Here is a 12,706-nt window from a genome sequence, read left to right as displayed (position 1 = left end):
CCTCCTTCTGTGGCAGTGATATTGGGACTCAGTTTGACAAATTCATGATGCAGTAAAAAATAAAATAAAATAAATCAGCAGCAGTCATATCAAGATAAAGTTGTGAGAATGACCTTTAATTATTATGGATGTTTGGTTCTAGGATTAAATTGTCTATCAAAATACTAAAGTCCAATTAGACTTTCACAGCACTTTGTAGCACGTGAAAGGTTTGCTAGAGATTGTTGCAGAGGATATTATGTTAGGAAATGTAAAAGTTATATGGCATTCTTGGCTGAAATAACCCAAGGGGTGGTTTGAGCAGCTAGTCTGAAAAGGTGTTCTTCCTCTACATGCATTAACCTCTTTACTTGTTGATATGTGAGAGTTGTATTGAATGGGTATTTGCAGTGTGTAGGTAAGTGTAACAGATGCATATATAGTGTAGCATTATGTTTACGTTAGAGGGTGGTGGTGGTGGTGGTGGTGGTGGTGGTGGTGGTGGTGGTGGTGGTGGTGGTGGTATCATCAAGAGAAAGGAGAGGTTGAAATTTGATGCCGACACACAGCCTACTTCTCTCGTATAGAATCAAGCGGCTGCCAAGCTTAATGCACCCATCTGGCAATTGGCTTACCATTGGCAGTGGTACATACCATCACTTCATGAGACACTGCAAATAGATTTGAAATTTAATTGGGACCACTCTCCCTGTTGCCGGCCAAATACTCGTGGCAAAAATTTCATTTATCACTAGGATTCAAACTGGCTAACCTCTGAGTCAAGCATGACACCACTGCCATACATGAACAACCTCAGCTACAGAGGCAGTGTTTTTTCCTTGCTGATAATTTCAATACTATACCTGATATTTATCAAGGTGATGTACTTAACTATAAAGTAACTTACAAAATGAACTATTAAGTGTTGGATCCACTATTTCAGTTGTTGGGATTATTATATCCATTGTTAATATATGAGAAAGAACAATTACATACCAAGCAGCTATGTTTAGAGCTAATATAATTAGATCAACAGCATGATTACAAAATAATCCTTCTGCAGAACACAATTATTCAGAACTCCCATTAAGTTCTGGTTTCTAATATGAGGTTTTTTTGCTGAACTGGACAATAAAGCATCTCATTTAGCATACTCTTGGTTGAATACAAGGAGAAACTGGCAGACCTGCCTATTCAGTCTTTCTCTGTCATCTGTGAATGTAGATATAACAACATAATAACAAAACACTTTAAAGAGAGAGACAAATTCACAAGAAACATAAAGAAAGTACAATGAATTATTATTTGGTTGACTCAAATTATTTTAAAACAGGTATCAAAATCTGACCAGACACTGAGATGATAAAAGTTAATAATTCTTTTAGCAGCTTCTTCATGAAATTTTCAGTAGCTTCTTTATAACACTGTGAACAGTTTCTAGACATGAGAAAAGTCACTTCTTTCTGTGTGCAGTATCAATACAAAGACAGAAACTATTATCCTAAATTTCTTTGATGTTGATATTTTAATGGCCAGATCCATATTCTAGTGCCTCTCTTTTTCCTCCTTCAGATATGATAACAAGTTTCTGTGATCTTTAAGTAACCACGCAGGTTATATTATGAGCATCAAAATGGATCAGTATGATACTGGCAATTCCTTGGATGTAACACAAATAATGGAAGCAGAAGAGGTAACGACATACTATGTAGTTCAGGCCTTGAGCAGTCAACATCCACATTACAAGATTGGAAAAAAACACACACACACACACACACACACACACACACACACACACACACACACACACACACAGAGACAGAGAGAGAGAGAGAGAGAGAGAGAGAGAGAGAGAGAGAGAGAAACATTATCTCACTCACCAAGAGATCAACAGGCTTTAGTGGTGAAGAAGAGAGTGGTGGAAGCAAGGAGGACTGATTACTGGGAGAAAGAGGCAGCAGTGGCATGGGAGACGAATGTGGTATCAGGGAGACTGGAGTGAGGACAGTGCAAGTGCAGATTAATGTAGTGAAGTGGCAGATAGATGGATAGGGGACAGATGAAATTGGGGCTGGAAGAATTGCAGGATTGAAGGATGTGTCGTTAGGACCAGTCCCATCTATGTATATAGTTCACAGAAGTTGGTTTTGAGGTGGAAAAGGGGGGGGGGGATGGGGCTCCAAATGTCATGGACTGTGAAGCAAGCATTGATGTTTTGCATGTTGTGCTCACTGCCATTATCTGCTGATAAGTATCAATTTTACTCTTGGTCACAGTTTGGCAGTGATCATTCATTTGTGTGGACATCTGATTAGTGTTCATATGCACATATGTCTGTCCACAAGTTACACCAAAGTCGGAATATGACATTATTACTTTCACAGATGTACTTGCCTCTGATAGGGTAAGATAAACCTGTGACAAGAGAAGTACGAGGATGGTTTGAAATGTTCTCGGAATCACCACGAGAGGTCAGTGATAGTGCAACGAGTTGTTCATGTAATATTCATTGAACTGTTGCCTGTAAACACATGCCATGTCAGTCCTCTTGGAAGAGAGCTGTGGCGGTGATGTGGCGCTGTTGTTGTTCCCGCGTAGTGATTTGCAAAGCTGGAAAAAATAGAGATTCGAGCAGTGATTAAGTACTCCGTAAAGAAAGGTATGAAAGCAAAGGATATTCATTCTGATTTCCAGAATACACTGGGAGACTCTGCTCCTTCATATTCAACTGTTGCCAAGTGGACAAATAATTTAAATTTGGTCAGGAGAGCTTGGATGGTGATGCGTGCAGGGGTCAGCCAAGATGTGTCACTACTCCAGAAATCATTGCAAAAGTGCAAAAAATTGTCATGGAGGATTGCCGATTGAAAGTGTGTGAAATTTCTCATGCTTGCCAGATGTCATCCCAAAGGGTATATCACATTTTAACTGAAGAATTGGAAAAGGAAAAAAGTATCTGCAAGATGGGTGCTGCAACTCTTGACGCTGGATCAAAAACGCACGAGAATGAGAATGGACATATCGGAACAATGTTTGGCCCATTTTAGGAGAAATGAACAAGATTTTTTTCACTAGTTTGTGACCACAGATGAAACTTGGGTGCACTACTATACCCCAGGGACAAAACAACAGTCAAAGCAGTGGAAACATGCCGATTCTCTGCCACCAAAGAAAGCAAAGACAATTCCTTTGGCAGGAAAGGTCATAGCATCAGTGTTCTGGGATTTGAAGGGGATTCTGTTTGTAGATTATCTCTCCACTGGGCAAACAATTGCTGGAGAATACTATGCTAACTCCTGGGCAAATTTCAAGAAAAGATACGCGAAAAAAAGGCCTGGTTTAGCAAGGAAGAAAGTCATCTTCCATCAAGACAATGTGCGCCTGCACACGTGTGCCTTCACCGTGGTAAAATTATACGAACTAAGGTATGAATTGTTGCCATACATACCCTATTCACCTGATAAGGCTTCATTAGACTTCAATCTCTTCCCAAAACTGAAAATTTATTTTGGTGAACGAAGATTTACTTAAAATGAAGAATAGATAGCCGGAGTTGACAACTATTTTGCAGACCTGGAGCAAAATCAATTTTGAGATGATATCAAGGCACAGGCACATTGTTGGACCAAGTGCATTAACCTAACAAGGAGACTACATTGAAAATAAAAAAAGTTTCAGTGATGTAAGTACCTTTTTTCTATTCTGTTCCAAGAACTTTCCAAACTACCCTTGTATACGATGTACTAGATGGCTGCACTGGGGGGTCTTCCACAGGGTCATGACTCATGTGCCACAATTCTGTCTCATACCGTTGCTACCCATCCAGCCCTGGTGTTGGGCTCTTTTCCCTCCACTGTTCAAATCACTGTCAAGCCATTCAGATTTTTCCATGATTTGCCTAAATCACACGAGGGAAATTCTGGAATGGTTCCCTTGAAAGATCATGACTGATTTCCTTCCCCCTTCTCACTAAACTGAGCTTCTGTTCCATCCATAATGACCTCATTATGAATGGGACATTAAGCTCTAGCATCATTTTTCCCTCCCCTCCCCTCCCTTCCCCCCCTCCACCCCCACCCCTCCCTTCACCAAAACTCCTCCTTGCTCCTTATACTGCCTACACCTGAAACATCAAGTTATGTGGCACAGTGGTTAGCAGACAGGACTCTCATTCAGGAAGATGATTGTTCAGATCCCATCTGGTCTTCTGGATTTGGTTTTTCTGTGATTTCCTTAAATCGTTCCAGGCAAATGCACAACATATTTCCTTTTATAATCTGAATTTGTGCTTCATCTCTAACAACCCCACTTTTGACGGGACATTACTCTGAATCTTCCTTCATTCCTTCCTCCTTGCATCTGACACAACCCTTCACACCAGTCAGTCTGCAGCCCCAGGACAGTGGTGGTAGTAGTGAATGAGTGAGACTCTCTCTCTCTCTCTCTCTCTCTCTCTCTCTCTCTCTCTCTCTCTCTCTCTCTCTCTTGTGTGTGTGTGTGTGTGTGTGTGTGTGTGTGTGTGTGTGTGTGTGTGTGTGTGTGTGTGTGTTTATTTTTTTTTTAGTCACTCACCTGTATGAAAAAAAAAGAACATGGCTGAAAGTTTAGTAACAATTTAAATTTTGTTTATGTTCTAGTTGATCTCTTAACAACTCTCATTTATGCTGAGAGATTTATGTTTACTTTTTCCACTATTTAAAATAGAACAATGGAATGTTATATAATTGGTATATTCTGAATATGTCTTTAAAGTCTTTCCTGTTTCTAATTGTCTCTTTTGCTAAATAGGTGCTGGCTCGTGGTGTTGGTCTTTCAACACACTCGGACAGTGAACTGATCACACAAGCTCTTTGTCTGAATCCACCTGACGGTGAAACAAATGGCCCTGACTGGCCAGCAAGGATAAAACACCTAATGCAACTTGCTCCACTCTCATACTCATTGGTGATCATGCAGGATGATCATATATATGGAGTAAGAGATCCTTATGGCAACAGACCACTTTGCATTGGGAAAATAGTACCCATAAAACTTAAAGATAGTAAGTTATTGTTGTACATTTACTGCATTATACTTAGCAAATTGGTTGCTCATTGAGTTTAATCCACATTACCTGTAAGAACTGATACACATTGATTCCTTGATTTACGACAGACAAATAATTTTTGAGTTGCATACAATGTGGCATAAAGTAATTTAAAACTATTTTTGCAAAGAATTTTGTGTGTTATCATTTTTATATAGTTTCTAAAGAATATTATTTGTACATTTTCATGAAATTTTAATGAGTTGGTAACAAAATGAATACTATTGTCTGTAATAAGATACAGTGCTAAGGATTATGTGTAAAACCAATTTATTGAGAAAATCATTATGGCATGGCCTTAGTAAGTGATGGAACTTAACATCAGAAAGTGAAAAACAGTGGTATTTAATTATATCTCTCTGTTGCAGGTGAGCCATCAGAAGAGGAGGAAGAAGGTGAAGGTTGGGTTATTTCTTCAGAATCTTGTGGCTTTCTTTCAATTGGAGCTCGTTATGTACGTGAAGTGTATCCTGGTGAAATTGTGGAATTAACTAAACATGGTATCAAGACAATTAGCATTGTTTCCAGACCAAATGCAAAGCCTCAAGCTTTCTGTATCTTTGAATACGTATACTTTGCTCGCTCTGATAGTATTTTTGAAGGTACGTCAACAGAGTGGAGTCTTTGAAAGCTGGATAACTGTGTATTGAAATGAAATAATAACTCGCATTTTTCCAGGCCAAATGGTGTACTCTGTTCGAATGGAGTGTGGCAGAGTTCTGGCAAGGGAAGCTTATGTTGATGCCGATATTGTGAGCTCAGTCCCTGAATCTGGGACAGCAGCAGCACATGGATATTCCCAGGAGGTACTTTTATTTTGTTTATTTATCATGAAAAAATTGTGAATTTTGCAGTTCTTAAGGAAAGGACTAAAGTGATATATTATCTCATAATGGTATGAAAGAGTTAAATAGTGGTTTATTTTGAACTCAAAATAGACTCTACATGGGAACAGTCCATATTCAAAAATGTCCAAGGGAACACAGTGTGAGTCTTCCCTTTACATTTTACAGCTTATAATAACCACCAAAGGTAAAAAGAGCTTTCAGACTATAGAAACAAGGTGTCAAAAGGCTGTAATCCACAAGTGAGCAGACGACAGCAAAGTCTATCAATAAATCAAAACAAAATAGATTCCCCAAAAATCATATACAGGGTGAGTCAGGAGGAAAGGTACATGCTTTGAAGAGTGATAGCATTAGTGATTCTGAACAAAAAACTTGATGTGGATTGCAAATGGTTTCTGAGATAGAACACTTTTAATGTAAATTTCTATTTATTTTCTGTATTATTCATTGTCATTGTTTACAACATACCACAGTAATATAGAGGAAGTTGAGACAAACAATTTGATACAGGGCACTTGTGGTCTATCAAGTTGGAAAACTACCTCCAACTGGCCTATAAAAAGGACCTAAACTACAGCACACGCACGTCGCACGAGTTTTTCAGTATTCTCGTGATCTCTCTGTGCAAACTGTTAGTCCTAGACAAAAAATAAATAGGGCCTTCTTTTGTAGCAAATGTAATTTAGTTTAATTGTGTACTGAGACACGTTTTCATTGTGGAGTGTGTGGTTTTCGAGTTATTAAAGAAAAACATACAAAAGTGATATTAAACGTGATCTATGTCAGAAACCATTCGCAATAGGGCATATGTCCACATGAAGTTTTTTGTTCAGAATCACTAATACTATTGCATCTCAAAGCATGTACCTTTTCTGCTGATTCACCCTGTATAAGTGCAAATATATTGGATTTAGAGAAATGATTGTGAGGATATTTGAAAAAATTTAGAAGGCAAGGTAACCAGAAACTGAATAAATAATAGCTAGATTACTCATCCATTGCAGAAATAAGAAAGCAGGGGCATGTCATAATGCAGAAGTATGCAGTGTACCCAGATTAGCAAAAACAGGGAGACTGTCATGGGCTATGGATGTCAGAAGTTACTGAAGTTTGTATTGGCTGTAAGGTCCATAATTCGTTGAGAAAAATTATGCCATTCAATTAAGTCCCAGAATATGTGTGTTTAGGAGTGATGGTGTTATAAATGCCATGTAAGAACCTTCACTTTTAGTATGTACTTTCTCAGACAAAATTCAGTTTCAAAATGTAGGGGGTAGGTGGTGGTCTCTGCTTAAAAAAGTTCGTATTTTTCTGTGTGACACAACATGAGACAACCAAAGTATCCACTTCTGTTAGGAAAACATTAAAAGTAAATATTGGGAGAAACAGTTTGCAGCAGCTTTGACTGCATCTTGTCATTAGATTTAAGATTATTTGAAGTCTCTGGATAACTCAATAAAAGTTTGTTAGTAAAGCTACCAGAGACTGAGACAGGAATATTTTAAAATCATAAACTTCAAAGGCACATAGATATAGGTATCACTATAAATTACAACCACTAAGTAACCAGAACAGAATGTTACACCAAAGCAATTTGCAATGCTGCTGTGAAATACTGTCTAATAATTTGCCATTTTTTTTTTTTGCAAATAATTAAAGATATTTGTGTGCACAAATTTGTGTGTTGTTAGAGACAGAGTTGTCATTTTTATCTGAGTATACTAGAGAGTTATTCAGTAAGTCATAATTGTTCTTTTATAGTACTGGGAGGAATCCAAATAAAGGAAGGAGTAAAGGTAACCTCTCACCATATAACAGGTGTTGACCTGTTGACAGGCACATAAACAAATTGAAAAATTTACTGAACTTCCAGACAATGTCCTTCTTCATAGATAATTAGTAATTAATTCCTTTTTCTTTGAACTTAAAAATATTTTTTGTGTTTTTTTTTCATATTTTTCCACATTTTGTTTCTATCATGCTAATGTCCTTTCCCTGTCTGTGCCCATCCAGCCCTCAGATTCCTTCACTTTTCTTTGTTTTCTGTGTTGTTTGTGTACATGTTCTACTTATTCTGTATGGGCCAGTCAATGAAAACAAGACAGATGGAAAAAAGTGGGTAAATTGTTTATTATTTCAAAATCAATTGCTGTAACTGTTAATACAGTTACTCACTGAGATACAAGATGCCCAGTGCCTTCATGGAAAAATTTTTGCAATTGCCAATGAAACCATGATTGTACACTGGTGTGCACCTCTTTGTCCGAAGCAAATCGATGGCACAAATGCCTTTCTTCAAGACTCCAAAATACATTGTTTTGATACACTGCAGAAGTTTCACTGGAGAGCCCTTACATGTCCTTCATATGGTCCTGAACCCTCTCCATGTGATTTCTATATTTTTGGAGCCCTGAAGAAAGGCATTCATGGCTGTCAATTTGCTTCAGACAAAGAGGTGCACAACAGGATACATTCATAGTTCCATGGACAACCACAAACATTTTTACATGAAGACATTCACCATTTTGTGTCACAGTGGGACAAATGTATTAACAGTTATGGCAATTAATTTTGAAATAATAATCAGTTTACTTACTTTTCTTCCCATCTGTTTCATTTTCATCTGACTGTCCCTTATACTATTACTATCAGAATTTAAGGCTTTGTTTGTTTTATCTATGTTGAACTATTGCACCCTTTAATTCAGTAATTATAATTTATCTGTATTTAATACAAGGTTTCTAATATTTTCTTTCACATGTGGCAGTATCATTATTTTCACAGAGTTCTTGAAAACTGTTCTTATGGTTTTGTGTGGCATCTGAATTTTCTTCTCCCCTCCCCCCTCAACAGTTTTGGTTTCTGTATCTTTAAACGTTAAACGTGAATAATGTAAAACTGTGTTCTTGTAACTTCTTAAACTTTTAATTCATAGCTTCTATATTTGATGTGAACTATGTTTACTCAGTTGTAATCTGTCAGACTGACAGACAAATACTGCACAACCTTATTTTTTGCCTGAGCTTGTTTCTTCCCATTCTTAGTAATTTTTTTGTGTTGCATATTACAAATGTTTCAGTAAATTTCCAGTATAAGGTTACATTTACCTGAAACCTTTACATTATGTTTTCATCCATTTAGCCTCCGTTGTTTCATTGATTAAATTGAATCATTGATAATAACAGAAAAAACACAGTTTATTAGGTTGTGCTTGGTTTTTTCTTTAAATCTTTATTTGTATTACAGTCTGAAATTCCTTTCGCTGAAGTTCTGTGTAAAAACCGGTATGTTGGAAGAACCTTTATCCAGCCAAGTACTCGACTTCGACAGCTTGGTGTAGCAAAGAAATTTGGAGCTTTATCTGAGAATGTGAGAGGAAAGAAAATAGTTTTGATTGATGATTCCATTGTAAGAGGAAATACTATCGGACCAATTATAAAATTACTGAGAGATGCTGGTGCCAGTGAGGTAAAGTTTATGCATTTATAATTGTAGTATCTGCTCTGAAAATAGACAAGCCGATATTAAAATAACTTGATTGTTCATTGGCTGACTGTTCCATAGGTTCTTGGTAGAATATTTTATACATCATGAATGAAAAACACAAGGCTCTGGTGTGACATTCTACAATATTTTATTATTTTATAAACTGGCTTTTGGCTGTTACACTGTAATCAGGAACTATGATAAATACAGAATGTGTAGCTGTGAAATTTTGTGGAATCAAAGATTTTAAACTAGTGCCCAACAGAATATCTCAGTTAGTTGCCAAATATGACATTTCTTAATATTTGGTTTCAGACTAAAAAGTAGAGGAATTATTTCAGTGAAAATGATATGTAAAATTATTGAACTTTGACAGAATATGTAACACATTAAATAATTGGGCTACATAACAAATTACAACAACTGTTCTAAGCAGAAAATATACTGAACAGTGAACTTTGGTGAGATATTCCAAGGGAGTGGCTGAATAAAATAATCTTTTCTTTAACAGGTCCAGTATTACTAGTTATACAAATGAGATTCAGCAGGCAAGTGAAACAGCTGTGATGATACAAAGCAAAAATTTTTTACCAGGGCAAATGAAACTACAGTAAAAAGTATAAAGGGGGAAAAATGGGGCATGTGAGTAGGAGGGGTAATTTACAACATTGTCTGGATGGGCTTATGAGTAGTATCTGCAGTTAGAAGAGGCCAGTGTGGGAACCATGTTTGATCATTAAGTACAAAGCTTGGTGAAATTGACATATGATTATTATTAATTTCCATTATTTCAAAGTAGTTTGTTTTCTTCACTTTATGGATGTAATGAAGTACTTCATGTTGCACCTAGTAACTATGGCCTTCTTTAAGCAGGTGGTCTGCACAAAAGTAGGATCTCCTTTTCTGAGTTTCCAACTTCTTTGGTGTCCTTTCAAGAGGGTGTGTATTGCCCTGCCACACTGACCTATATAGAATTTGATCATCCTACTGTTGTATATCTTGCCATTGAAACTAAAGTAATTTTGTGTTAGGCAAGTGTGTCTAGCTAATTTTATGTCATCTGTGACAGCTGGGTTAACTCCTGACTTGCCTGGTAAATCTGTGAGAATGTTTAGTCACTAATGTACTGATACATTAATGAATAAATTACTGCCATCAAAAGAAACTAGGCTGACTCTTAAGTGGGAATTTGGATATCTTTTAACTTGTTCACCAAGTCAACTGAACTGTACCATAATTGGTTTAAACTTTGTTTTGATTTTGGTCAGGACATGAAAACACTGGCTGATTTTGATCAGGATATGAAAACACTGGCTAATTTCCAACATGGAACTGAGGATGAAGACCCTGAAAGATGGAACCTTAAATCCAGAAACTTCGAAGCATCATTTTATGTACACTGCTCAACTGGTCACTTTTTGCCCAGTGGTAAAAACAGCACTTCAGCTTTGTAAAAGATTGTAATTGTGGCAAATTCTGTATTGGTTAGTCTGATAGGGGAATATGAACTTGTTTGAAGGAACACTATAGAACTTGGGAACTCAGGAAAGCTACATTTGCAGAACATCTGCTTAAAGAAAGCCATAAGGCGCAACATGAAGTAATATGTCATACATAAAGGGAGGAAGATTAACTCCCTTTGAAATAATGGAAATTAACAAACATGCCAGTTTCCTTAAGCTTAATACTTAACGATCAAACCCAGTTCCCTCAGTTGCTTCTTCTAAATGCAGGTACTACTCATAATCCCATCCAGAAAATGTTGTAAATTACCTCTCCTACTCACGTACCCCATTTTCTTCTTTTATACCATTTACTATGGCTTCATTTGCCCTGTTCAAAATTTTTACTTTGTATGATCACTGCTGTTTCACTTACCTACTTAATCTCATTTTCATATCTTACCTACTAGTAATACTGGATCTGTTAAGGACAAGATTATTTTGTTCAGCCACTCCCAAAGTTCATTGTTCAGTTGATATTCCACTCTGAAAAACTGTTTTAATTTGTGATATAGCACATTGTTTAATGTGTCACATATTTTGTGTAAGTTCAATAATTTTATGTAACATTTTCACTGAAGCCCCCTCCTTTGTAGCCTGAAACCAAATGGTGTAAAATAATAAATATTGTAGACTATTACACAAGTGTCACGTATGTTTCATTCATAACTTGATTTTATTTTAATGAGCTCTAGTAATAAAATGCCATATATTAATACATTACAAGTAATATCTTCGTTTGTAATATAATAAATTATTATGTTTGTAATATTTTGCATGGGGAACCTACAATATTTTTCAACTCAATGCAAAATAAACAAAACTGCTTTCAGTACTAAGGAACTATTGGTCACAGCATGTTAGTGTGTGACTCATTTTTGACCTAGAACTCTTTGAATGTTGTGAAATGTTTTACCCAAGAAAATTAGTACAGGTCTTAATTTGTTTTTAGTAACTGACAGAAATCTGTTCTGGAGCAATTAAACTTCTGTGCTCTCTTTTATGTATGAAAACATAAGCTTAGAGTTTCAGATCCAGTTTGAATATATTCATGTAAGTGTTTGAACAAAAGAAGTCTCAAAGTTGTTGTCAGTATGCATAATTGGCTCTTAGACTGCCTTGCTGAATGTGCTTTTAAGTTGTTACATAATAGCTAGTAAGATCTGTCCTTAATTTCACAGGATGGTGGCAATAAAATTCAAGTTTGCCAAATGCTGTTTGTGTATTAGCTTATAGATACTTGTAAAACATTTAGTTTCAGGAAGGAGAGTAAAATTTAGTTTGTCATTAATTTTTAATTGCTCATTCAAATGACTCAATCTGCATTTTATAGATATAGGTGCATATAATGACTTTGAAGAAACTGTATCTTATCACCCTGCTGTTCATCATGTAATTCAATTAAAATCTTTGCATTTCTAGGTCCATATAAGAGTGGCTTCACCTCCTGTGAAATACCCTTGTTACATGGGCATCAATATACCAACAAGTGAGGAGTTAATTGCAAACAAATTAGACTCCTTGAAGCTTGCAAAACATGTTGGTAAGTGAATTTCATGGAAGCAACTGTGATAATTTTTTATGTTTTTAGACCATTGTTCTTGACAATGAATGATGGTAATTCAGAATAACTGCGTCTGGCTGCTTATATTTGATGATTTTTAAATATAATCCTTTACAGTTAAGTATGTGCACACTGGTTTAGGGAGTTAGTTGTTAAAGTTTGACTATAAGTACAAAGATAGGTCAGTGATTGGTCCTTTGATGTCATTTTTATTTATTTATTTACCATTGAATGTGATTTT

At 36.3% G+C, this 12,706-nt stretch overlaps 1 protein-coding gene across 4 annotated transcripts in view; it reads left to right on the top strand.

The window, feature by feature from the left end:
- Nucleotides 1–12,706, top strand: part of LOC126185026 (amidophosphoribosyltransferase-like) — a 247,646-nt gene that overhangs the window by 224,675 nt on the left and 10,265 nt on the right. For all 4 annotated transcript variants that reach the window (XM_049927756.1, XM_049927755.1, XM_049927757.1 and 1 more), the window contains exons 5-9: nt 4,768–5,020; nt 5,434–5,667; nt 5,744–5,871; nt 9,160–9,381; nt 12,324–12,444. In XM_049927756.1, coding sequence (XP_049783713.1) covers nt 4,768–5,020; nt 5,434–5,667; nt 5,744–5,871; nt 9,160–9,381; nt 12,324–12,444 — 958 coding nt within the window. The remainder of the gene's footprint in view (nt 1–4,767; nt 5,021–5,433; nt 5,668–5,743; nt 5,872–9,159; nt 9,382–12,323; nt 12,445–12,706) is intronic.

The sequence above is a fragment of the Schistocerca cancellata genome, chromosome 4, assembly GCF_023864275.1.
Source record: "Schistocerca cancellata isolate TAMUIC-IGC-003103 chromosome 4, iqSchCanc2.1, whole genome shotgun sequence".
NCBI lineage: Eukaryota > Metazoa > Arthropoda > Insecta > Orthoptera > Acrididae > Schistocerca > Schistocerca cancellata.
Note: the sequence above shows the minus strand (reverse complement) of the source record. Positions and strands in the feature narration are given on the sequence as shown.